The sequence below is a fragment of the Giraffa tippelskirchi genome, chromosome 6, assembly GCF_054371585.1.
Source record: "Giraffa tippelskirchi isolate mGirTip1 chromosome 6, T2T-mGirTip1v1.2.pri, whole genome shotgun sequence".
Taxonomy (NCBI): Eukaryota; Metazoa; Chordata; class Mammalia; order Artiodactyla; family Giraffidae; genus Giraffa; species Giraffa tippelskirchi.
The window spans coordinates 35,713,043-35,739,808 of NC_137280.1; the positions used below are offsets into that span (position 1 = coordinate 35,713,043).

Below are 26,766 nucleotides of genomic sequence, written 5' to 3' on the forward strand. Positions count from 1 at the left end.
CCTACAAATCAGGAAGCAGTCCGAGATATACAATATATATTTCTAAAACATCTATCTCCTTGAGACCTGGGAACTACAGGTAGCACCCAGTAGCCGCCACGCCACCCCCGAGGCAGGAGGTGTGCAGGGACGCGTGTATGTGCGGTGGTCAGAGATGTGAATCTCAGCAGCGAGGGCGGCCCCAGACGCAAAAGCTCGGAGTCCCGCCACCCTGTCGCCCGCTGACAGGATCTGGCCGCCAACGCCTGAAAAAAAAAAAAAAAGAATAGCCCCAGCTGCACCCCCTCATCCCTCCACCCCTGCCCCGCCCCCACCCCCACCAGCCCGCCCCAGTCGGCCCAGCAAACAAGCGCTCCATTTCCCCGGATCCCAGATGCACAGGGGAATTGATTTCATCCCAGAGGCTGGGAAGCCCCTGCGGAAGCGAGTCCGTCTGCTAGTGAGGACAGAGCTCCAAAACCCGAAAAAGAACATTTCCCGAAACCACATCTTCCCCTGCAAGCGCCCGGGGCCCCGGGCTACTGGCCACAGTGAACGGCGCCCCGGCGGCCGCTCTCCTGGCGCCCCGCACCCTCCGCCCGGCGTCCGGCGCGCCGCTTGGCCAGGTGCTTCGGGACCGGCTTCGCCTGCGGCGTGCGCCTCCCGCCGCCGGACACCGGCGGCCCGGCAGCCGAGATTTACCGCGGCGCGGGGCGGCGGCTTCCGGGGCCGCCAGGCGCCCAGGCTCCGATTACAGGTTCACACGGGGGGCCTGGCCCGCGGCCGCCCAGCCCCCGCCGGCGCGCCCTCACGCGGCCCCGCTCCCCCGCCTGCCCATTCTTCTCCATTCATGCGGACGCCCAGCGCCGCCGCCGCCGCCGCCAGCGCGGCCGCCGTCGCCGCCGTCGGTCGCCCGGATTGGCTGGCGGCCGCGGCGCCGGCACTTTCCCACGGCCCGCGGCGCGTGCGGCTCACCGGCGGCGCTGCAGGCGCGGCCCTGGCGTGCGGCCAGGCCAATCGGGGCGCGCGGGGCGGGGCGGGGCCGCGGCCGACGGCGGGCTGGTGTCCCGGCTCGGCCTCCCCCGCCTGCCCGCCGCCGGCCCTGCGCCGCCAGCACCGCCTCCTTCCCCCCCAGCGGAGGCCCGGTGGAGCCCCTGTGGAGCCGACACACCGCCGCCGGGCAGGGGCGGGCGGGGAGGGCGGGCCTGGGGTTCGCACTCGGCCGCAGCCTCGCCCCCGCCCCTCTCCTGAGAGGCTGCCAATCAGAGGAGCGAGAAGCCGGATTGGCCTAGGGAAGGCTGTTGCCCGGGAGCCACCGCCCCGCCCCTCCGCCCCCTCGCCGCCCCCTCCACTCCCCCGCCCTCCCCAGGGCCCTGGGAAGGGGCGCAGCGTGGGAAAGGGATGGTTGAGTTTTAACCGGAGGCTGAGCGTGAGCCGGACCAGTGTGTGCGGAACGCGAGCAGTCGAGCGCGGAGAGGAGCCGCTGCAGTTAACTCCTCCCTGCCCGCCTCGCCGACCCTCCCCCAGATTCTCTGCTCAGCCAGCATGAAGCGAGCCCACCCCGAGTACAGCTCCTCCGATAGCGAGCTGGACGAGACCATCGAGGTGGAAAAGGAGAGTGCGGATGAGAATGGGTGAGTTGGCGGCGGGAGGCTAGCGTAGGCTGGCCTCGGTGACAGCGCACGAGGGCCCGGGGCACGCTGGCGCCCTGCACTGACCTCTGCGCATCTCCGGCAGGCCTCCGCCCGGGGTGAACGACCCGGAGGTGCTTTCAAGCCCAAGTTGCCTAAAAAATCTGAGTACGGGTAGGGCGTGGGGGCGACCTCTCAGATCACCTCCTCTCGCTTAACGGCGATTCCTGTTTTGTTTTGTTTTTTTTTCCCCTTCATTTAGGAACTTGAGTTCAGCTCTAGGTTCCATGTCCCCAACTACATCTTCACAGATCTTGGCCAGGAAAAGACGGAGAGGCGTGAGTCTCTTTACAGCGCATCCTTTTTTGGGGAGGGGGGGGAATGTTTGTTTTATTAATTAACGGGAAGAACCACCTTTCTTCACTTTAGAATTTACAGTCGTAATGGAAATGTCCCCCGTTGTTTTGCCTGCTTTCTCCAGATCATTGAGAAGCGCCGACGAGACCGGATCAATAACAGTTTGTCTGAGCTGAGGAGGCTGGTACCCAGTGCTTTTGAGAAGCAGGTAATGGAGAAAGTAGGTAGCTCTCTCGGTGTAGCTATCCACGCCTTCAGAATCCTTTGGCTCATTAAGCTGAACCTCACCCGTGCCTTGGAAAATAACCGCGTTTGTGAGAAGGAAATAATTCATCCAGATTCCAACATGTTTTGCGAAGATAATTTATTTTGCTGTTGTCTGTGCTTTTATGATTTACAGAGCACATCTCTGCGTATATATTTCAAGTTGTTCCCCAAAGGCAGTAGGTGCCAAATCAGGTTTTTGTTGTTGTTGTTCTCTTCTCTAGGGATCTGCCAAGCTAGAAAAAGCCGAGATCCTGCAGATGACGGTAGATCATCTGAAAATGCTACACACTGCAGGAGGGAAAGGTACGTCTCTAGTCCGACGGGGCGTCTGAGTGTCTGGGGGCAGTGTGATCAGCTACCGATGGCTAGGATTGGTGCAGTCGCTGCTTTATTTTTACTGTGTGCTTTGGGGGTGGAGAGAGAATGGTGTGCTGTGTGGGGGGTTGCCTGTCGGTGTACTTTCACGTGCACATAGGTTTTCTCCAGTGAATTCATCACCAGCCCTCTGTAAGTTAAGCTTATGCACCTTCTTTTGGAAAATACCTATTATGTGTGATAGCTAAAGTTGTGACAGCTCTGGCCAGGTAGCTCAAGCTACATTTATTAACCTTTTGGAGAAAAAGCCTTTTTTTTTTTTTAATGTATGGTCTTAATTTCATATACAAGATTCTTAAAGAATAATCTGGCACATGACTCTTGAGGGGAGAAACCTGTTGTGATGAAGTAGAGAAAACCCCAAGGAAGGTGGGGGACCGAGGTCTGTGTGTCTGTCTCCAGCCGGAAAATGCTTTACCCTGGACCAAGTGCCTAAAAGCTCCGTGATGATAACTTACATCTGTGTGTCTAATGAATTTCACTACTCTGTGGCTTTTCTGTCCTTGATGTGTTTTTTGTTGTTGTTGAGGGAAAACATTAAAGGAATGAACATAGTTTCATCTGCCGGTAGGGTATAATTCCAGTTTCTGCTTGGCAGTTTCTAATTGGGCTTTGAACTTGCATTAGCAAACACACACTTCTTATGTTGATTAATGCAAAGATTTTGGTCGACTCCCAAATATTTGGACTTTAAGAAGAGCCCGTGAATGCATTTTTTTTTTCCTTAAAGGATGTAGTTATTTGCCAGGAAGGGCTGCCTTTGGGATCGAAGAAATGAGGGAAATGAGCGAAGCTCTGAGGGTTTTTCTTTTGTTCGTTTCCTCAGGCTATTTTGACGCTCACGCCCTTGCTATGGACTATCGGAGTTTGGGGTTTCGGGAATGCCTGGCCGAAGTCGCCCGTTACCTGAGCATCATTGAAGGACTGGATGCTTCGGACCCTCTTCGAGTTCGACTGGTCTCACATCTGAACAACTATGCCTCCCAGCGGGAAGCGGCGAGCGGCGCCCACGCAGGCCTTGGACACATTCCCTGGGGAAGCGCCTTTGGACATCATCCGCACGTCGCGCACCCCCTGCTGCTGTCCCAGAACACCCACGGGAACACGGGCACCTCGGCCTCGCCCACGGAACCCCACCACCAGGGCAGGTTGGCCACAGCACATCCGGAGGCATCCGCTTTGCGAGCGCCCCCTAGCGGCAGCCTTGGACCGGTGCTCCCGGTGGTCACCTCCGCCTCCAAACTCTCTCCACCCCTGCTCTCCTCCGTGGCCTCCCTGTCGGCCTTCCCCTTCTCTTTCGGCTCCTTCCACTTGCTGTCTCCCAATGCACTGAGCCCTTCGGCACCCACGCAGGCAGCAAACCTTGGCAAACCCTATAGACCTTGGGGGACGGAGATTGGAGCTTTTTAAAGAACTGATGCTGTAGAATGAGGGAGGGGAAAGCTTAAATTCCCAGCTGAGCTGGGCTGTTGCCAACATCACCTTAAAGTCATCGGTAAAATAAAAAGGAAAAAGGTACACTTTCAGATAAACTTTGTTGAAAGACGAAAGGTTTGTTGGTTTACTTTTTCTTTTTTAATGTGTGTTAGCAGTTTTTTAAACAACTAGTTGTTAAATTTTGTTCCAGATGTTAAATTGAAATAGTGAGTATAAACCCACAAATTGGTGATAGGTTTGTACTGTGCCTAATTTACTTTGTTAACCTATCTAAGAATGATCCTATTTTTGTCCTAAAGTTTGGGGGATTTTAACATTTAGTATTTTGGGTCTGCTCTTCTCCTTGTATAGTTACAGTCTCTTTTTAGAATTAATTTTCCAAACCACTGTGCTCAATGTTAACATGATGCTATTTTGTTAATATTTTGACAAGTAAGGTATTGTATAAATGATATTCTTTGGGGGGTGGGTTGTATTGAATTTTATATTTCTGAATAAAGCGTTGACAAATCAGATGATCAGCTTTATCCAAGAAAGAAGACTAGCTAATTCTCTGCCTGCTACAGCAGTGAGGTGAATGTACAAACCATTAGGGGCCCTGAATCTGAATGACCAGTCACTGCCGTCTGCCAGGATTCACAGTTCTGGCTTGGTTAGGAGAGGTCTGGGTTTGGAGCTGGTAGGGAAGGGACGGACGATAGTTGCATAAAATATGTCTGTATTTATCAGGCTCAAGCAATGCAGTGGGTTTTTAATTTCACAGATCTCAAGCTCACAAATGTTAACATGGATAAGTGATCATGGCGTGCAAGTGGTCAATGGAATAGTCCAGTGGAACCTGTGAAATTCATAAGCTAATTCTTCCCAGAGCTGCCATGTTTTCTTTTCACTGGGAATTTTTATGTTGTGTTCTCCTTTTTGGCGCATGGAAATGTGGTTGTTGAGATAACTTAAAAGGTCTTTGCGGCCTTCTATTTGGTTTATTTAATTTGATTTGAGCTATCAAAGCATCATTTTACAGGTCTATTCCTTTAGCAGGTATAGTTTAAATGACTTCCACTGAACTGGATTTGACCTCTGTTGTACTGATGTGTTGTGACTAAATAAAAAAGAACAAACTCTTCTCCTGTATATGTCTTACCTACTTTAGCCTTTCTCTCTGTTGGCTGAGATAAATTTTCTCATTTTCGTTTTGCCTGGTCATCAGTTTTCTTATGTTTAATAATTTCATTATTCTTGGTCTTTGTGATTTTGGATAAGGTGACTTCATTAATGACGTAGTGGCTCCCATAAGAGAATATAGTGCTCTAGCTGTTATGTCAGATAATCAGGCCCTAAACTGATCATCTATGGACTAGAAACTTCAAATCCTGGTTGGGAGTTGCAGGGTGGGAGAAAACTCTGAAATCTTATAAAACAGTGTTGACTGTTCAACAGATATTTACTGAAGACATTTGCTGCATGCTCAGTTCTATACAGGAAGAGCAGAATATTTAATTTCTTCTTCTGTTTTTTTTTAACGGCAAAACAAGAAAAGCCAAACCTTGCTAACTCGGAGCCCGAGAATCTGAGGCCTGGTGAGCGGTGGCAGGCTGTAATTCCGCACCTGCTGGGCTCTGGAGTCTTTCCTTGTCTTGTTTCCAAGGAATCTGTTTAACCCTTTAGTTGCCTTTGACTCGTGCACTGGGTAGTGTGGAAGCAGACACATGCTTTAGGTTAGAATGGAAACGCTGCCAGAACAGAGGCAGTCATCTGGGCTCCCTGGGGGAGAAGAGTGCCTTCCCATGGCCTTAAAAGTCATCCTTCTGCCAATTTAGGAATCTCCTAGCTGGGAAGGAGTTGCCTTGATCTTGAGAGTGGTCGGGAGGAGAAGGAGAAAACCCACTCTAGCAGATGAAGTAGACCCACTCCTCCCTCCTCTGATTAAGAAATGAAGGCAGGACTTCCCTGGTGGTCCAGTGGTTAAGAATCCGCCTGCCAATGCAGGGGACATGGGTTCAATCCCTGGTCGGGGAACTAAGATCCCATGTGCCTTGGGACAACCGAGCCTGTGTACTGCAACTATTGAGCCCACGCTGTAGAGCCTGTGCTCTGCAACAAGAGAAGCCACCTCACTGAGAAGCCCTCGCACAGAAACTAGAGTAACCCAGCTCACTGAAACTAGAGAAAGCCTGCACACAACAACAAAGACCCAGAACAGCCAGAAAAAAGAAAAAGAAATGAAGGCAAAGTGAAGAATGCACTTTGAATTCGAGCAGTGACTTCTGGGTCCCCGTGAGGGAAAAGGATGGAGACTGTGGCATTTTTCTGATTGGGGTTTCAAATGCTAGCTCCCATTCAACCCTCCTCTGTGTGGCCTCAGACATTGGTGTCTCCTGTGATGCACGGTTCTGTTCTGAGCACTCCCTGTGCCATGCAGACACTCTTTCTGCCTGCTGTGATGGCTGCGATGGAAAGCGTTATGATGATTTCTGCCAAGTGTCAGTTTAATTTTAGCAACCGGGATTTCAAACGGCATTACAGCAGTACTGAACAGCATTGTGCTTAGATGGTCTTAGATGCGCTCTCTGGCGCCCAGGTTTAGATGGCTGCTAGTGAGATAAGAAAAAAGTAAAGCCCCTCATTTTACTGGCTCTGCTGGAAGCTCTGTGAAACTGTAAATGTGGAGCCCGTTCTGCTTGCCATGTCTATGGTCCCCATGTCACCATCTGGTTAGCACTTTTTTCTTTTTTTGAGGGAGGATATGAGGGGGTCATTTTCAAGATTACATAGTTTTCCAAAGAAATATTTTGGTTGGGCATTCGCTGGAGGTCCAGTGGTTAGGACTTGGTGCTTTCACTGCCAGGGGCCTTGGTCAAGGAACTAAAAGCCTGTAAGCAGCGGCCAATTAAAGAAAGAAAGAAATATTTTGGTTTCTTTTTTAACCTCTTCAAGGTGGCGAGTGTCTGGAAATTGTGGCGATGGAGTCTGAGTTACCTGGGAAACAGGATGGGGTTACGATGATGAATTGTGCATGCGTGCTGGAAACCCACTCCAGTACTCTCACCTGGAAAATCCCATGGATGGAGGAGCCTGGTGGGCTACAGTCCATGGGTTCACGAACAGTTGGACATGACTGAGCGACTTCACTTTCACTTTTCACTTTCATGCATTGGAGAAGGAAATGGCAACCCACTCCAGTGTTCTTGCCTGGAGAGTCCCAGGGACGGCGGAGCTGGATGGGCTGCCATCTGTGTGGTCACACAGAGTCGGACACGACTGAAGCGACTTAGCAGCAGCAGCTAAGTCACTTCAATTGTGTCCAGCTCTTTGCGACCCTATGGACCATAGCTTGCCAGGTTCCTCTGTCTATGAGATTCTCCAGGCAAAAATGCTGGAGTGGGTTGCTATGCCCTCTTCCAGAGGATCTTCCTGACCAAGGGATTGAACCCACGTCTCTTATGTCTCCAGCATTAGCAGGCCAGCACTTAACCACTAGTGCCACCTGGGAAGCAGACGTAGAAAAATGAATGTAGGAAAACTCATTTCTATTCTGAGTTGATGGAGTATGAAAAAAATTAACATCAGAGTCACTAGTGCCAGCATATTTTTATCTTATATATGTTTATAACACTTCTATCCATGTAGACAAAACAGTTTTAGATGATCTGTAAATGTACCTTATGGAGAAAATAATATCACTTGTCATAAAGAATTTGGAAGGCCTCAATAATTACCCATTATATTCATTATATATATTACCATGAATTAATGACATGAAAGATAGGTGAGCAGAATTCTTGTATAAGAAAAACTTCTTAACCTAAATAACTTTTAGATTTAGAAAGAGAAAAATCCGGATGTATCATTTCTAATTTATTCAACATAGTTCAATTAGGATGTACTTTTATTCAGCTTTTCTTTGTCCCACTCTGTTACCCACAAAAAAAAATATTTTAAATATAGATTACTTATATTTTAAATCCCTCAGAAAATGTTATATCACCTAGTTATACTTCTCCTTAGCCCTTCTGGTGTATAACAGTATCAGCTTTGATGCCTTCATTAGATTGCACTGATGATTTATAATTAAAATAACTTCAGAGCTAATAGCATTTGAGATACTGCTTCAAATGTGACCCAATTTCTTTCACAACTGGTGCTCCAGGGAAGGGGGGTGTCTTGGGAAGGGGACCCGAATTCTGGGTCCTGCTCTGCTTTTATCCCAGTGCCCTGAGGTGAGTCATTTAAAATTCTCTGGACCCTGCTTTCTTCATCTGTCCCATAAACTGGCTGGATTAGATGGAGGTCCCAGGCATATATTTCCTAGGGACAGGCACTAAAATGGGAGAATGCATGGGTCATCAATCAGTGAGGGCTGACGTGGGGGCACCTTCAGTCTGAAGGGTCACACCCATTGTGTCTAGGAAGGAATTTTGGTCCAGTGTTACCAGATCTTTCAAATTTCCGAGAGCATCTCCAATTTTAGATTTTTATGTGAAATTGCCCCATTTAGGTAAGTCAGTAACGAATTCACTGAAACCTGTCTGCCAGTGTAGCAGTCAACTCTCAGCTCCTAGGGCTCTAATCTGAAAGCCTCTATGCAGGCTGAAATTTTCTAGTATCTTTGCCATGCACGGCCTATGGATACTCTTACTGGATAAACACCGGGCTAACAAATTAAAAGGTGCAGTAATTAGGCAGCTTTAGGTAGTTTTATGTAAAGATAATGGGCAGAGTTTTTAAAAATTATTTCTAGGTTGTCTTATTTCCTTACAGAGAGAGAAACTGGGGACTTCCCTGGTGGTTCAGTGATTGAGAATTTGCCTTGTAAAGCAGAGGACATGGGTTCAATCCCTGGTTGGGAAACTAAGATCCTACATGCTTCAGGGCAACTAAGCCTGTGCACCACAGCTAGAGAGCCCATATTCCACTGCAAGAGAAGCCCTCCAGCCACAACAAGCCCCAGAGCAGCCTAAATAAATAACATTTTTTTAAATAATTAAAAAAATAAGAGAAATGCCCTCCAGCCACAACAAAGATCTAGGGTAGCCAAAGTAAATAAACTAAAATTTTAAAATTTTTTAAAAATAAGAGAAATGCCCTCCAACTGCAACAAAGACCCAGGGCAGCCTAAATAAATAAATAATTTAAAATTTCTTAAAAAATAGGAGAAACACCCTCCAGCCACAACAGAGACACAAGGCAGCCGACACAGATAAATAAAAATCTAAAAATAATTTAAAAATTTAAATATCAGAGAAACGGAAACCATTTTTGTTCTAGGTCTGGACCTTTCGCAGGAACTTCTTCTGAAGATGCTCTCTCGTGTTGGTCCTTGTGTTCACCTGACCGGAGAGGAAGACGGGGTCTCAGCCTGGTGGCCTTCAGTGAAACAGCGGGTTTGTAGCCTACTGGTGACTCAGCACACTGAAGTCCTCAGAGGCGCCATCTGATTTCATGAAGTCCCGGCAGAGATCAGGTTGTTTTGAACCTCACCTTGAAATAGAATGCCTGCCTTCATCTTGATGAGCTGCAGGCCTTGTCACTCAGATGCTTCAGTGTCAGTTCTGGGGTGGGGGCAGGGAGAGGGGCGAAAGCAGCGAAGGAAGGAGACACTCAGGTCTTTCTTTCTAAACTATCTGCAGGTATTGACATGCATTTGCGTCAGAACTGTCTCCCCCCTCATCCCCCTCACCCCACCCCCTTCCACCTGAGGCAAGCAACAGTGGAGAGATGGGTCTTGGGAAACTCAGTAGGTTTCTGGATTTGGTGCTAATAGCCTGTGGTTTTGTGCTTCTTTAGAGTTATGTTGTAAAATTTCTCATCGTATTTATGATTATGTTCATATTTTTCATTAAGTGCTTTGTGTTGGGTTTTGATATATATTTAAGAAGGGTGAAAAGACTGAGCCTGATTTGGAAAAATGCTTACTCATTCATAGGCAGTTGCCAAGTGGTCTGTGGCTTGATTTGGAAGAGACTCTTCTTTGAAAAATTTTTATTTATTTATTCTGTGTCAGGTCTTATTTGCCACACATGGGATCTTTCTTTGAGACCCACAGACTCTCTAGTTGTGGTGTGTTGGCTTAGTTGCTCTGCGGCTCATGGGACCTTAAGTTTCCTGACCAGGGATCAAACCTGAGTCAGAGAAGAGACTTGAAAACACCATGATAGGTAGACAGACTGGCTGATACCCCTGAGAGAGTTGATGATTGAAAATTTTCTGTAGTTACTTTTATTTATTAATGTTTTATCATTAGTGGTAATCTCTCCCCTGGGGCATGATTTATTTTTGTTTCTGGTGTGTAGGAATGTTTCATGCATGCGGAGCTGAATCATAAAATTAAAGAAGGACATATCTGAGCCCTTAATCATCCTCTTTGAGCTCATTTCCTCCCGCCTGCCCCTCCATCACTCTGCCCCAGCCACACTGCACCCTGTTGCTAGAACACACAAGGTACGTGCTCACCTCCAGGCCTTTGCACTGGCTTTTCCCTCTTCCTGGAATGTTCTTCCCCCACTATCAGCTCATCTGCCTGTAATCTGTCATTTATTTGGGGCTCCACTCAAAGGTCACCTTCCCCTCACAGTCTTCCCTTAGGACCCTATTTGAAACATCCTCCCCCTCAACTTCCTTATCCCTCCTCCTGCCTCTCCTTACCTCCCTTTCCTCTTTGTTTTTCTCCATAGTACTTAGCATTATCCAACAGAATGTAAATTTCCTCAGTTGTCTGTTTACTGTCCGTTTTCCCTAGTTTGTTCACTTCTACAGTTTTGTCACTTAAGTTCAGTTCAGTTCAGTCGCTCAGTCGTGTCCGACTCTTTGTGACCCCATGAAACGCAGCACGCCAGGCCTCCCTGTCCATCACCAATTGCCTGAGTCCACCTAAACCCATGTCCACCGAGTCCATGATTCCATCCAGCCATCTCATCCTCTGTTGTCCCCTTCCTCTCCTGCCCTCAATCTTTCCCAGCATCAGGGTCTTTTCCAACAAGTCAGCTCTTCGCGTCAGGTGGCCAAAGTATTGGAGTTTCAGCTTCAACATCAGTCCTTCCAATGAACACCCAGGACTGATCTCCTTTAGGATGGACTGGTTGGATCTCCTTGCAGTCCAAGGGACTCTCAAGAGTCTTCTCCAACACCACAGTTCAAAAGCATCAGTTCTTCGGTGCTCAGCTTTCTTTATAGTCCAACTCTCACATCCATACATGACTACTGGAAAAACCATAACCTTGACTAGATGGACCTTTGTTGGCAAAGTAATGTCTCTGCTGTTTAATATGCTGTCTAGGTTGGTCATAACTTTCCTTCCAAGGAGCAAGCATCTTTTAATTTCATGGCTGCAGTCTGCCTGGCAAATAGAAGGCACTCAGTAAATGTTTGTTGAATGAATGAGTGAATCCTATCCCCCTCTTTATTAACCACTAAGAAGTGGAACAAAACAGATACAAACAGACAGCTCTCTAACCCCCCTCATTCTCCAACTCAATCATTTATGTAAAAACCTACCAGAGAAGTGGATGTCACGTTTCACTTCAGTATTTTCCATTCAGTATTGTAAAATTCTGCCTTAAAAAAAGTCTAACTCATACATTCTTCAAGTCTATTTCCTTTCTGGTATGTGCTTATTGAGGATGGAGGGACATTGGTCACCTTTTCCCCATGAAAGACCCTACTCTTATCTGGCCAGTCCGCCCCTCCACTTGTGGCCATGCCACTCTTTGCCTTACTCTCAGCCCCTGCCTGTTGCCTGGAGCAAAATAACTTTTTCTCCTCCCTGGGGCCTTGGACCCTTCTGTTCCTCCTCTCTGGTAAGTTCTTGTGGGTCTTGATGGATGGCTCCTTCTTGTTTTGGTCATAGCCCTGTGAAGTGCTCAGAGAGGACTTCCTGGATCACATTGGCAAAGACAGCTAGCTGTCCCATTTCCCAACCCCTGTCATTGTGTATCCTGTGATAACTCAGTGTGGCAGTCAAGAGCCAACTCAGGAGCCAGAAGCCTGTTCTTCAGATCCCTGTTTCGACTCTTGTTTAAACACTCTGTGACTCAGTTTCCTCATCTGTAAAATGGGAGTATAATTGTAACTTACATGTTTCTTGTGTTTTACAAATGGTATTTAATGTATACCTAAAGTGCTTAAAACAATGTCTGGCACATAGTAAGCACTCAGTAAAAATTCACTTTTTAAAAAAGACCCTGCACTTCCTCCTAAAAACATTTAGTTCTTAATCCATCTTTACCTTCACCTTCTTTCCAGTTAAGGGGTCTCAGCATTTTTTTTTAAATTAATTTTTATTGGCATATAGTGGCTCAGTGGTAAAGAATACACCTGCTAGTGCAGGTGATGAAAGGGGCACAAGTTTGATCCCAGGGTTGGGGAGATCTCCTGGGGAAGGAAACAGCAACCCACTCTAATATTCTTGCCTGGAAAATCCCATGGACAAAGGAGTGTGGTAGGCTACAGTCCATGGAGTCGCAAAGGAATTAGACATGATTTAGCGACTAAATAACAACAAATCTTTGCTTTGTTGAAAAATCAGACTAACAATGTTGAGTTAGTTTCTTGTTTTCCTGTTAGTTTCTGGGCTTCCCTGGTGGCTCAGACAGTAAAGAATCCATATGCAATGCAGGAGATCTGAGTTCTGTCCCTGAGTCAGGAAGATTCCCTGGAGAAGGGAATGGCTACCCACTCCAGTACTCTTGCTTGGAGAATTCCATGGACAGAGGAGCCTGGTGGGCTACAGGCCATGGGATCACAAAGAGTCAGACCTGACTAAGCAACTAACACAGCAATGAGTAGGGCTCCCTGTGCTATACAGGAGATATTCATTTGTTATCTATTTTATATATAGTAGTATATATATGTCAATCTGAATCTCTCAGTTCATTCCACCTTTCCCATCTGCCTTGGTAGCCCTAAGTTTGTTCTCTACATCTGCAGCTCTATTTATGCTTTGCAAATAAGTTCATCTCCACACTTTTCCTAAATTCCACATATAAGCAATATTATATATATTTTCTCTTTCTGATTTACTTTCTGTGACATTCTCTAGGTCCATCCACATGTCTGCAAATGGCACTATTTTGTTCCTCTTTATGGCTGAGTAATATTTCATTATATATGTATATATATACCACATCTTCTTTATCCATTCCTCCACTGATGGTCATTTCCGTTACTTCCCTGTCCTGACTATTGTAAACAGTGCTTCAGTGAACATCAGGGTGCATGTATCCTTTCAAATTATGGTTTTCTCCAGATACACGCTTAGGAGTGGGATTGCTGGGTCATATGGTAACTCTATTTTTAGTTTCTCAAGGAACCTCCACACCATTCTCTGTAGTAGCTATACCAATTTACATTTGCAACAACAGTGTAGGAAGGTTCTCTTTTCTCCACAAGGGATCTCAGCATTTTTGATCTTGCCAGCTTTTTGTCCAACTTTTTGGGGTGGGGGTGGAGGTGGAGGTGGAGGAGCACCACTTCTGTTTATAGAAATGGATAAAAAGAAGTTCTATTATGTGAGCAGGCTACATCCATTGAGGATTCACTGAAGAGCAACACAGATGCAATGTTCAGACTAAATGTGATAAGGTTAAAGGAGCTAAGCTATCAGAGTCTGGGATAAGTTGGGGGCTGGAGAAATAATAGGTAAACTATTTTACTCATATTTTGAGTATATAAAGAGTGAGTCTTATGAAAGTAGGGGGCTGGTGGTTCTCAGGTGGAGAGCCACATACTCACATGGGCAGAGACAACGTAGGGTTGTGATGGTAAGGCGACCTTCACCCCTGACCTTGATTCTGACCATCAAATAGCAATGGTTGCTACAAATCAATGAATGCTACAAGGATTTTGGGTGTAGTTTTCCTGCTGAGAGCACAGAAGCAGTAAATACCCCACACTCTTAAGAACCAAAACCCACCTGGGTCCAGATACCCTCTTCAGGGTTTTATAGGAAGTCAAATTATCCCTGTCATATTCAACAACAGCCCCAGAGCTGACCCCATCCCAGCTTACATAAGATGGAGAGGGCATGAGAAAGAAAATGATTGCCTTTGTGAGGAGCTAGCCTAGGGGGGCTTTTCTCTCCCCTCCCCGTGAATGTAGGTGAGTTGAAAGGTTTCATGAGGGATTGCAGTGGCTAAATAAGGCTACAGGATTCACAGAAACTGGGTTAGGGGCTCAGACCACTGTTTGAGCTGAAGGAAGATAGACCTACCTCATTCTGCATGGTGTGTGGTTCTTGAAAACGGAGGGGAGTAGGGTGAAGCTGAACATCGATCCCTAAATGCCATACACATCATCTATTTGGAAAGAATCACTCTGGCATCAGAGGGGAAGCAATAGAAACAGAAAGAGATATGGGTACCTGCCCCTCCCCCTGATCTGTATGAGGAGATGTCTTCTCTCGACACCAGAGCAGTCAACCTTGGGAAGGTAAGGGGTGGAGGAATTCTAAGAACCAGAACCTTTCTGGAACATGAACCCCCACTCCCACCTTCCAATGTGCTGGAGGAGGAAGAGGAGCTGAAGGGCAGACAGTGCCTCCCTTGCTTCCACAAGCCCCACCCCCTGCTTTCCCACATTTGAGCTGATGATGGGAGCTGAATGGGGGACGAGTTTCAAATGGGAAAGGAGATTGGCCTTTTAAAGTGAACTGAACTTCATTTATGGAAAGAGACCAGAAAGTTCTTTGCTCCGTTCACTATATAATTAAGAGAAAGCAAAAGGAAGAGAAAGCAACCTAAATGCCCATCAACAGAGGAATAAGGAAGATGTGGTACAGATAGCCAATTTGGTAATTGGTTGTATGGTACAGGTATTGGTACAGGTAATTTGCTGTATGACTCAGGGGTTCCCTGAGTCATACAAGCTTATGGTTACCAAAGGGAAAAGTTTAGAGGGGTAGATTAGAAATATAGGAATGACATATACACACTACTAGATGTAAAATAGATAAACAACAAGGACCTACTGTATAGTACAGGGAACTATACTCAGTATTCTATAATAATCTATATGGGGAAAGAATCTGAAAAAGAATGGGTACATGTATACATATATATAACTGAACCACTTGGCTGTACACCTGAAATTAACACAACATTGTAAATCAACTATACCCTAATATAAAATAAAAATAAAAATTTAAAAATTAGTTATTATTCTTCAAGAAAAGAGAGAAAGCAGAAAGAGATTTGCCGGGATATGGTTGATGGCAGTCAGTATAAAAAAAATGATTTCTTAGTTGTTCCTTGCTCAGTGGAGAAGCACACTTGTAGTCAGAGGAATGAGACCCCAGCCAATGGAAGGAGCTTTTGCACAGGCTTGCCATAGCTGATGCTTTGGGGGAACAGTGAAGTGTTTTTGCTTCAGGAAGAGATTCTAGGAGACTGGACCTTTATAAAGAGATGATAAATTTTCTATACTATAAACTAGTGAAAGTGAAAGTCACTCAGTTGTATCCAACTCTTTGCAACCCCATGGACTATATAGTCCATGGAATTCTCCAGGCCAGAATACTGGAGTGGGTAGCTGTTTCCTTCTCCAGGGCATCTTCCCAACCCAGGGACTGAATCCAAGTCTCCCCCATTGCAGGCAGATTCTTTACCAGCGGAGCCACCAGGGAAGCCCATAAGCTAGTGAGTTTAATGTTATTGCAGGGTAAAATTTTAAGAGAAATGATTAACATGGTTATTCAGAGCACTTTTTAAAAGGAAAAGCACTGGCTCTTGCTCACTATTGGTGATGTAAGAGCTCACAATGAATAAAGCATGACTTGTGCATCCCCATTCTTTTTGAAAAGGCTTAGGCTGCTGGTCCATGTGGGCTGGGGGTTTACTGCAGAATCATTTGTCTACACGGTGGCAGAATCATTTATCTGTAGATGTGTTCCCCTATCTCCTGAAACAGCAAGAGAAACGTGAGATGGATGATGCAACAGTTAGAAGGCACAGGAATTGGTTGAATGAGAACAATTCTTTATTTAGTGCTGGCAATATGCCAGGCTCTTAACTAGGGGCTTTTCATACATTAATATTTTTAGAGGGGTTACTCTGCAGGGTCAGTGTTATTATCTCTGTATACAGATGAACAAAGTGAGATTTTGCAAGATGAAATCTCTAGTTCAAAGTCATCCAGTTATTAAGCAGCACAGCTAGGATTTCAATGGCAGATCAGAAGTCCATTATTTTTGAAACACACAAACTCAATGTATCGATTGATTTCAGTTTTGTAAGGGGTCTCCTGTGATACTTTCTATTGACTTCAGAAATCTGAAAGTGGAATAGATTCCTTTGAGAGAAGGTGAGCACCCTGGCACAGAGGGCAATGAAGCAGAAGCTAATTGTCTGGATGCTGTAAAAGAGCTTCAAGTAGGAAATAGACTAGGATTTCTAATACTTTCCAGACAGTGGCATGGATACAGGTGTTTTATAAGCATCAGTCTCCAAATACTAAAATGTCACATGTATACAGTTCTTGACTTACGAGTTCGATCTTCTCTCCTCTATGCTCATTGTGGGCTTTCTCCTACATTATGAAAGAAAACCGTACTCCTCACTCACCCCAAATCTGTGGACACAGAAACTTACAAGACACCAAAGGGACAACTTTCAAACTTGGTTTCTGAGAAGTCTCCCTTAGTGATAATTCAGGAGCTATAAAATCACTGCTGGCTTTCTGTTTCTACCTGTCTTACACATATTTTTGGTTATAGGTGAAACATAGACTATAAAATACGGTGTTTTTGTTCCTGTTCACATGACCTGAATTTAGAAATACTGGAAGAATGGTGGGAATGATTCCAATGAATGATATAATTACCTTGCCTCAAAATACTGTCCAAGACTGAACCCCTCTCCAAAGAATGGGGTAAATGCAAAGCATCGGCAAGAAATGTGGATGCTAAAATGGCTTTCTTTTCCTTTTAGCATCATGAAATCTAAGTAGTCCTTTTCATCCCACTACTCATCCCTTGTTGTTGTTCTTCAGTCCCTAAGTCATGTCCAACTCTTTGGTACACTATGGACAGCAGAACAACAGGCTTCCCTGTCCTTCACCATCTCCTGGAGTTTGCTCAAACTCATGTCAATTAAGTTGGTGGTGTCATCCAACCATCTCAACCTCTGCTGCCTCCTTCTCCTCCTGTCCTCAATCTCTGCTAGCACCAGGGTCTTATTCTAATAAGTTGGCTTTTCACATCAGATGGCCAAAGTATTGGAGCCTCAGTTTCAGCATCAGTCCTTCCAATGAATATTCTGTGTTGATTTCCTGATTGACTGATTTGATCTCCTTGCAGTCCAAGGGAATCTCAAGAGTCTTCTCTATCACCACAGTTCTTCAGTGTTCTTCAGTTCTTCAGTGTTCAGCCTTCTTTCTGGTCCAACTCTCACATCTGTACGTGACTACTTGAAAAACCATAGCTTTGACTATGTAGACCTTTGCTGGTAAAGTGATGTCTCTGCTTTTTAATACGCTGTCTAGGTTTGTCATAGCTTTTCTTCCAAGGAGCAAGTGTCTTGTAATTTTATTAGGTCTCTCTAGGTAGAAAAGAAATTGGTGTAGTTAACAGCTCCTTTAATAAGGCTTGATAGATCTTTTTTTAGTTTATTTTCCAGAAATTGGGAAGAGAGCTAATGACTATGTAAGAAATATTTGTGAAAATAGGTGTGTCACAATGTTTTGCTTTCATCAAAATGAAGACTGACCTAAATTGTTAGCAACTAGAGCTTTACTAATAATTTTGATGGTTTTGATGGTAGATCATCAGAATGTGATTTTTGGCAATGTTCATTTATTTATACATGAACTGCTTGGGGGGAAGTCCTAGTTATTTTATTAAGAGGGGGTGTGTATTCAATAGGCTTTTGCTTTTAATAATAAATTTATCAAAATATTATTTGATTAAGTGTATAGCACTAATAATTGTAATAACTCAATACAGAATTTTCTTTCCTTATTTCCTTTCTTCTGTCCCATCCATCTTTCTTTTCTTCCTTCCTCCATTCTTTCTATTACTTAGAGCCTAATGATCACAAGAAATAGAAAACTAAAAAAAAATTGATGTACATATCTCTGTTAGAAACAATTATAGTAAGATCAAGAAAATACTTGCAAGCCCAATTTTTGAACACAGGATTACAACCTGTAATCCCAGCTGTAATCCTGGAAGTTCTAGATTATCCTGGAGGATAATTCCTCTTTGTATTTTAGTTGGACCATTAAATCACCCCCAGGTGGAAGTACTGGATGGCACAGCCTGGTTCCTAGATCCCCAGCTGGCCAGCTGCAGCAGCTCACCTGGGACATTTCGAACCTCACAGTAACTGCTGTTGATTTGGTGACACCATTTACACTGTGGCAGAGATTCGTATACAGAAATTCCAGAACTGGACACACAGTGCTAGAGTTGGGAGGAAGAAGGACTTGAGGGTGGTGGTGAGGGACCTACGGAGATGAAATGAAGCTGTAGCCAGTGTTAATCTCTCTCCAGCCAGGAAGAATTTTCCAAGGGAGAGGACAGAAGTGTTGTTTGTTTTGCTTGTGTTTTTTTTAAAGAACACAAATATTTATAATAGATTTACCTCTTTCCATTATTGTGCCTTCCTAACTTCAGTAAAAATCAGAATACACAGTGCTAAGTTGCTTCAGTCATGGCTGACTCTTGTGACCCCATGGACTGTAGTCTGCCAGACTCCACTGTCCGTGAGATTCTCCAGGCAAGAATATTGGAGTGGGTTGCCATTTCCTCCTCCAGGGGATCTTCCCACCCAAGAATCGAACCTGCATCTCCTGTGGCTCCTGCATTGCAGGCCAATTCTTCACCTCTGAGCCCCCGGGGAGGACACAGTAATCTCCTGTTAACCATGCTCTAGGAGAGTGGACCTCAACTTTGGGAGAGTCACATGGGGAAACTGAGAAACTCTCAATGGCCCACCCACATCCAGATCAGTCTAGTCAAAAACTACAGAGGTAGGAGTAGTATTTAAAAAATCCTTCAGGTGATTCAAAAGTATGCAGCTAAGGTTGGTAATTGCTGCTCTAGGAAGATGAGAGGAGAGTGGTATGGGACTTGGGGCAAAATACTCAGACAAGAAGGGAGAGGCCAGTCCCTGAAGGGAGGTTGCTTGTGAGGCAGGTCAGAGTGCAGCCAAGCAGGTGGCAGCCTTAGGCATTTACTCCTTCACCCAGAAAGCTGGGGTAAGATCAGCAGACTCAGACCAGCAATCAAACAGGCTGGGTTGGTCCTCATTGTCAACATTGATTTTCAATGATATTTCCTGTTGTTGTTGTTCAGTTGCTCAGTCATGCCCAACTCTTTGCGACCCCACGGACTGCAGCACGCCAGGTTTCTGTGTCTTTCACTATTTCCTGGAGTTTGCTCAAACTTATATCCATTAAGCCGATGATGCCATCCAACCATCTCATCCTCAGTCACCCCCTTCTCCTCCTGCTCTCAATCTTTCCCACCATCAAGGTCTTTTCCTGCAGGTTGAACTAACTTCCATTTTTCTGTCGATATGGACCTTGGCTCCCTTCCACAGACAATGAACTCTGGTTGCTGACTTGGGGCTTTGAAGCTGCCCCTCCTCCCCATCTCCAACCCTGTGGTTTCTAGACATGAGGTAGTCAATGGCTGTGAAGGAAACGGGTCTTCAAGAGAAGTATATCCATAAAGAGAAGTATATCTCTTATAAAGATAAGTATATCCATATTAATAAAGATAATTATATATATATATAATGCTGATAATTATATATCGTCAGAGCCATTTGGTTCGATCAAGTTATTTTGAAGTTAAATAACATAATGCAGATGTATATTTAATTCAGTTAAAACACTGGCTCTGTAAGTGAATGTTGAGGCAGGTAAAAATGTTGTCAAATTCTTCTATAATCATCACTCCCCTCCCCTTTCCCATGGCACAGGGTCAGCCATAACATTATACTTCTGTAGAGGCAGAAGCCCATCAGGACTTTCAGCAGAGAAGTAACCCACGCATGAAACAAACTGGGACGTGGGCCTGCTGCATCAGTCCCCGGAGGTGCTTGTTAAAAACAGAGATTATCTGGACTGACCCCCAAGCTACTGAATCAGATTTGGGCAGGGGGAGGGGGAGGGGTCGTTGGAGACCTGGAGGTCCGTGGATGTAACTGGTCCTAGAAGATTCTGGGACATTTGTTTCTGTCACTCCTTCGGGATTCTTATTGCTTCTGTAGTCTCATTCACCACCTGTGATGGTGGTGACTCTCAGAATCTCTGGCTCCTACCCACTCCCAGAGTCCTGTCTTCTGTAATAACAGTGGCAACATCAATGGCAACTATATCTGAGGCAAAGATGACTGCTTGCCAGCTGCACAATCCATTCTCTCTCTTGTTTTTTTCTTTTTTTTTGCAGTGCTGGGTCTTCATTGTGGCATGCAGTCTTTTTCTAGCTACAGCACGTGGGCTTAGTTGCCCTGAGGCGTGTGGAATCTTAGTTCCCTGACCAGGGACGACACCTGAGTCTCCTGCATTGGGTGGATTCTTAACTACTGGACCACCAAGTGAGTCCCTCATTCTCTCCTTTTTTAATTAACAGGATCTCAATTTGTATGCAGGACAGCCATACACCCCATCTGAAACCCCCACTTTAGCTAGGTGTCATCAGAGGACTAAACTTGGCTCAAGGTGTTATAGTCAGAAGTGCTGTGCAGGAGTTTTGAAATAAAGGTAGAGGTGCAATCTTCTATGTCCTTTTTTCCTCTTGAGTGTGTATGTGATGGCTGGAGCACATACACACTTGTTACAAATGTGTAACAAGCTGAGGATGGTGGAGCAAAAAGAAAGAAAGAGCTGATCCCTGGTGTCCGAGGAACAGCTACTCCGGTTGTGCTCTGGACTGCCTGCCTTTGGACTTGTATTACATGAAAGACAAACATTTCTGTGTTCAAGCCATTAATAATTTTGGCTTTTTAGTTCTTCACAGGGGAATCAAATCCTATGATAATAAGTGGCATTTTTGAACTCTGTCCTATGTATTAGATGCATGCTAAGCTTTTTCCATGTATTTTCTAATTTAATCCTCAGAAAAATCTCTTTAAGAGAGATTCTATTATTATTCTCATTTTCTAGATTAAAAAAGTTGGTCATCAAGAGGTTAAGTAACTTGTTTAACATTACTCAGCTGGTACGTCCTGGGGGTGGTATTTGAACTCTGGCAGGCAGAGTTCAGGAACAAGACTCTGGTTTCTATATACTGAGGGCCTCCCTCTTACGAGGTTGCCTTGATATAGAGAGCTGAGAAGGTTTAGATTCTTTTTCAGATTCTTTTTCCTTATAAGTTATTACAAAATATTGAGTAGAGTTCCCTGTGCTATACAGTAGGTCTTAATTGGTATCTATTTTATATATAGTAGTGTGCATATGTTAATCAGAAAAAAATACATGTATGACTGAATCACTGTGCTGTACATATGAAACTAACTCAATGTTTTAAACCAACTATACTTAAATTACAAAAAAAAAGAAAAAAATGATTTGAGAAGGTTTATGTTCCTCTTTTTTAAAAAAATTTATTTGGCTACACTGGGTCCTAGCTGCACCATGTGGGATCCAGTTCTCCAGCCAGGGATCCAACCCTGGCCCCTGCCTTGAGAGCTCGGAGTCCCAACCACTGAACCATCAAGGAAGTCCCTTATGTTCCTCTTGAATGAACTACACCTCTGTTCTCTATTTCTGTGCTATTATTGATGAGGTACAAACAGTCCTACCTAAGGTTTTTCTAGTCTACTATCCTCATCCCTCTGTCCTTAGATGAGGAAGTCAGGCGAGAGAACTAAACTTTCATTATTTACAAAACCAATTTTCATGCTCATCCATAAAAAAGAATGAAATAATGCCATTTTCAGCAATATGGATGGACCTAGAGATTATCATACTAAGTGAAGTAAGTCAGAAAGAGAAAGACAAATACCATATGATATCACTCATATGTGGAATCTAAAATACGACACAAATGAACCTATCTATAAAGCAGAAACAGAATCATGGACATAGAGAACAGACTTGTGGTTGTCAAAGGGAGAGGGGGTATGGGGAAGGGGTGAACTGGAAGTTTGGGATTATCAGATGCAAAGTATTACATATAGAATGGATGAACAACAAGGTCCAACATAGCTGAGGGAGCTATATTCAATATCCTGAGATAAACCATAATGAAAAGGAATATAAAAAATATATATATACATATGTAAAACTGAATCACTTTGCCATACAGCAATGATTAATACAACATTCTAAATCAATTACACTTCAGTATAAAAAAACCAGTTTACAAAAACTCAGGTGACTGACATAGAGTTCAAAATTTTTATTTTTCAAAGTAAAAACAAACCATCTTCTTCCATATGCAACATTTCATGAAAAAAGCCAGTTTTCATGTGAGAGAAAAAAATGAAAATAATCACCAAATCAAGGGTAGTCCTTTTAGCCAAATACATTTAATTATAAATTTAGCTTTTGAAAAATACCAATTCTCTTGCTCATTTTTTCAAGGACTAGTGAAAATGTCATCAGGATTTGGGAAACCTTTAAGATCTCAAAAACATAGGGGCAGGTAGTTTAAAAGTGGAACAGCTACTTCAAGATGAAATCAGGCCAAACAACGTTGAATAAGGTAGCAAGATTGCTACTTGACACCAATATCCATTCTCCTTTTCTTCCTTAGTAATACAACCCTGGTGTTTATCTGGGGCAATATTGTGTCCAGCTGAAAGAATGTATGTGCATCCTTGCAAGTAGGGTTGGCCATGTGACTCAGTTCTGGCCAATGAGATTTAAGCAGAATGGTGAGTGGGATTTCAAGGACAGTGGTTCACTGGGGCTGGCTGCGAAGGGGACCCTTGGTCTTCCGACACTTCCTCCTCCTGCTCATCTAGAAGGAGGACATAGTGGACACTGACCACAGCATCTCTCTTGGACTGAGGATGACAAGGCTGCCACCTGAGTCCCCAGTGACATCTTGGAGCCCTGAACAGCCCACCTTTGGACTTCTTTTACATGAGAGGAGAATTTCTTATCTAAGACACTACTTAACATTTTTTTTTCTGTTACACGCATCTAATCCTAACTATTATAAAGACATAAATGCAAATCCATTTTAGACAGAGAGAATCATAATAGCATTAGAAAAAATTCAAGACATCGACTGTCTTATATGTGAGTGTGTGCTCTGTCACTCAGCTGTGTCCGACTCTGCGACCCTTTGGACTGTATGTAGCCTTCCAGGCTCCTCGGTCCATGGGATTTTTCAGGCAAGAATACTGTCTTCTTTATGGAAGAGAAAACCAGAATCAGAGCTGTGAAGTGGCTTGCCCAAAGTCACATCATGCAACATTCATTCTGCAAATATTTATTGAGAGTGTCCTATGTGTGAGGCTCTTTGCCAGAAGCTGGGGGTACACAGGCGAAGCAGGGTATGTTCTCCATTACCCAGAGACTCACAAAATAGAACTAGCTGAGCTGGGTGCCTTTCTCTCTGCACCCACTGTGAGCTTTGTGATGGGCACTGTCCACTGACCCCCAACTAGGGGCAGAGATGTGTCCTGGGGAGAGAAGGTCATGGGATGAAGAGGAGGAGTTGCTGATCACCTGGGGCTATCTTGTAACTTGGAGAAAAACAAAGGAAGCAAGAGAAGAAATTCCTGTATTTAATTCTGTTGTATTCAAGATTAAAGAGAATGCCTGTAGAAAACCATACAGGTTTCCCCCTTCTTTTTTTTTTGTAATGTGCGCATATGTGGGTAAAAACACATTCACACGCACACACAGCACACACGCAGGAAGCCTTTTCGGGATTGCATTTCTTTTACTCCTTTATACAAACATCTTCTGTGTCTGGGTGCGTGTTTATGTGGTTTATGTGGAATGGGAGTGGAGTGGGGGTGGGGGAATAAAACAATACCGTCTCTGGGCGCCCCTGGGGAGAATCTCTGAATTCCCTGAGATAGGAAGTTCCCTAAGAAAGCAGGAGTCACATACATTCCCACCAAACAACAAAGGAGGCACAGGCAAGATAAAAGGAGAGTGGGGGTGGAGAGGAAAAAAAAACAACAAACCGCCTCACCCCGGTTTAGGGAAGCAGGTGCACCCAATGCAAACAATATCATTTCTTCTATTATTTGCAGAGTTTAGGAACAAAACAAAACAATACTCCACTCCTCCCCTCTCGGGTGCAGTGGGAGGTGGGGGGACCTCCAAGGATGCTCAGGGCAATAGGATGAAAAAGATCATTTCTCAGCATATGTAACAGCAAAGGAATTAAATTCAAAATTAACGAACAAAAAGAAAAGCCCCAGCCGACCAAACAATGAGGAGCATTGGGCCAAATCAAGTTAAAATGGCACAAGAATGTTACCTTTGGGTGTGTTTGTGGTCAGCCTCCTGTCATTGGAGTTGATGAAGTGGAGGGGGTACTTGTCTCCCGTTTCCTACAGCACTGTTTGCAGCTTTAGGACAGTCACCTGAATGACCCAGCGTTTCTGTTTAAACTTCTGTCTGTGTACACTGGGATTGCCACAAGCATGTAACACACGCAGGCGCTTGGCAGTGAGAACCACAGGAAAAATCAGAGGGGGGACTTCACGACCTTCCACAAGCACGGGTCCCTTTTAAAACCTAGGAGGTCTGTGGCAATGTGTTTGCCTGCGCTCCTGTGAAGTTTGTAAAGATACACTGTTTCGTGCATTTTAAGTGGCCCCCAGATTCATAAACTTCAGGCCCTACAAAATCTTCACAATATTTTGGCCAAAGAATTCAGGGTTTGATCCATCACTTTTTACTTTTGCTGCAGGTCTGGGTGGGGGAGACAGTCCTCAGTCTGGGTCTCCAGGCTAACTCTGCCCAAGGATGCAGTCAGGTTTGTTCTTATCTGGGTGACAGTAGTTACAGGAAGGACTCAGGTGATTTGAGGGAAGAACTCAAGGGAAGAAGGAACTGACAAAAACAAGCACCCGGCACCTTCGAACACGGTTGGCGAGGGTGGCGGGGGCGGGGGGTAGTGGGGTGTGAGGGTGGGTTGCTTTGAAGACAGCATGGTGTCTGTCATCTAGATTTTCTTCCAGCTCAGTCCCCAAGGACCCATGCCAGGACCTGCAATAAAGAGAGTCCTGAAAATTAAAGAGGCATTTCACTAACACGGCTGTAATGGCACTGAGAGCCCCAAGTTGAGCTACAGCCCAGCCGTGATTGGGGGTGACGGGTATTTTCTCCACAGGTCACTGTCAAAGCTGATGGAGAATAGAACCAGCTCTGCCTGCTCCCTACTCTTCAGCTATCTCTGCCCCAGAAGGAAGCCTTCTGAGCACAAGGGGTCTGGAAAGGAAGGATGTAGGGAAGCCACGATGCTTCTGTGGTCTTGGCAGCTTTGAGGTGGTACAGACAATTTTGGTAGCAGCTGCTAAATAGGAGAAGAGGAAAATGTCATCTTGATGCCAGAAGAACTTGTGAGCTATCCCTGGGCCACTAAAAGAAGCTAGCCATGGGGAACTGGGCTTGAGAGTAACCACTACAATGAGCGCAAGATGACTATGACAGTATAATAATGATAACGATGGCAATAGGTTAATTATATACATTAATGATAATGTAATTGTTTATAATGGGATTCCCTGGTGGCTTAGCAGTAAAAATCTGTCACAATGTAGGAGACACAGGTTTGATCCCTGGGTCAGGAAGATCCCCTGGAGAAGAAATGACAACCCACTCCAATATTCTTGCCTGGGAAATCCCATAGACAGAGGAGCCTGGCAGGCTACAGTCCATAGGGTCGCAGAGTCGGACATGACTGAAATGATTTAACACAATTGTTTATTAGTAGTGTAGGATTAGCAGGTTCAGCTATCCACACCCAGGCTCATTTAATGTTCACATCACAGTAAAGTAGGTTCCATGATTATAATTGCTCTGCCGATGAGGAAAGAGTCTCCAGAGAAAGTAAATTACATGCCCAGGACTCGCACACAGCTAGTGAGTATTGAAACAGGAATTCTAACCTGATCTCTCTGAATTATGAGCCCACCTTCTTACCTTTTATATACATGGTAGCAGGAAAAAATGAAGCCAAAGAAATAGTGTTATTGTTGCTCTTGCTGTGAATTGACTTTAGCCATCAGATTGCTGATGTGACCTGGAAAACATGTAATATTACTGTGACAATTAATTAGATTAGATTATTCATTATAATGAATCATTCTTCATATATGCATTTCTTGAATGCCTGTAGCTGAGCTCTGGGCTATGCTGACTGGTGTCCTCCCCTTGTGTGAAGTTCTCATGCTAAAATTCCAGAAGTCCTTAAGGCCCTTAAAAGTTTCCTGCTACTGCTTTGTTACATTTTCTCCCTTCTAGGCAGTTTCATTTTTCACAATCATAGCTTTGATCTAATTCATCCTAATGTAAGAACCACCTTCTTCATTAGGTATGTTTACATAATTGGACAAAAGGCTAACCTTAATTTACTTCTAGAAAGTCTGGCCAGATTGTGAGGTTGAATTGTGCCTCTCTGACTGAAGGGAGGAAATTGGAAAAATGTTCTGCCAAAATGTGCTTACTGATTTACTGCCATTGTATATACAAGAATCAAGGTTTACTGTCTGTTTAGAGAACTTGACCGTATATAACTAAAGACATCAGCCTCTACAGGTAACTTTAGTGGGTTTGTGGATAACACGTGTCATTGTGCTAGCAAAGAGGA

At 44.7% G+C, this 26,766-nt stretch overlaps 1 protein-coding gene across 2 annotated transcripts; it reads left to right on the forward strand.

Moving 5' to 3' along the window:
• The first annotated feature begins 1,005 nt into the window (after positions 1 to 1,005).
• HEY1 (hes related family bHLH transcription factor with YRPW motif 1) lies at positions 1,006 to 5,175 on the forward strand. Of its 2 annotated transcripts, none has more exons than XM_081503345.1 (5): positions 1,006 to 1,613; positions 1,873 to 1,948; positions 2,092 to 2,175; positions 2,456 to 2,537; positions 3,436 to 5,175. In XM_081503345.1, the coding sequence occupies exons 1-5, from the start codon at positions 1,525 to 1,527 to the stop codon at positions 4,017 to 4,019; spliced, it is 915 nt and encodes a 304-aa protein (XP_081359471.1). In that variant the 5' UTR covers positions 1,006 to 1,524; the 3' UTR covers positions 4,020 to 5,175. The 2 variants fall into 2 exon arrangements, with proteins under 2 accessions (XP_081359471.1, XP_081359470.1); XM_081503344.1 differs by having other exon boundaries at positions 1,298 to 1,613; positions 2,092 to 2,187.
• Positions 5,176 to 26,766: the final 21,591 nt, after the last annotated feature.

Coding starts and splice junctions, on each gene's coding strand:
- HEY1 (XM_081503344.1), top strand. CDS start 1,525: ATGAAGCGAGCCCACCCCGAGTACAGCTCCTCCGATAGCGAGCTGGAC. Junction 1,614..1,872: donor GAGAGTGCGGATGAGAATGG/GTGAGTTGGCGG, acceptor CCCTTCATTTAG/GAACTTGAGTTCAGCTCTAG. Junction 2,188..2,455: donor AGAAGCAGGTAATGGAGAAA/GTAGGTAGCTCT, acceptor TCTCTTCTCTAG/GGATCTGCCAAGCTAGAAAA.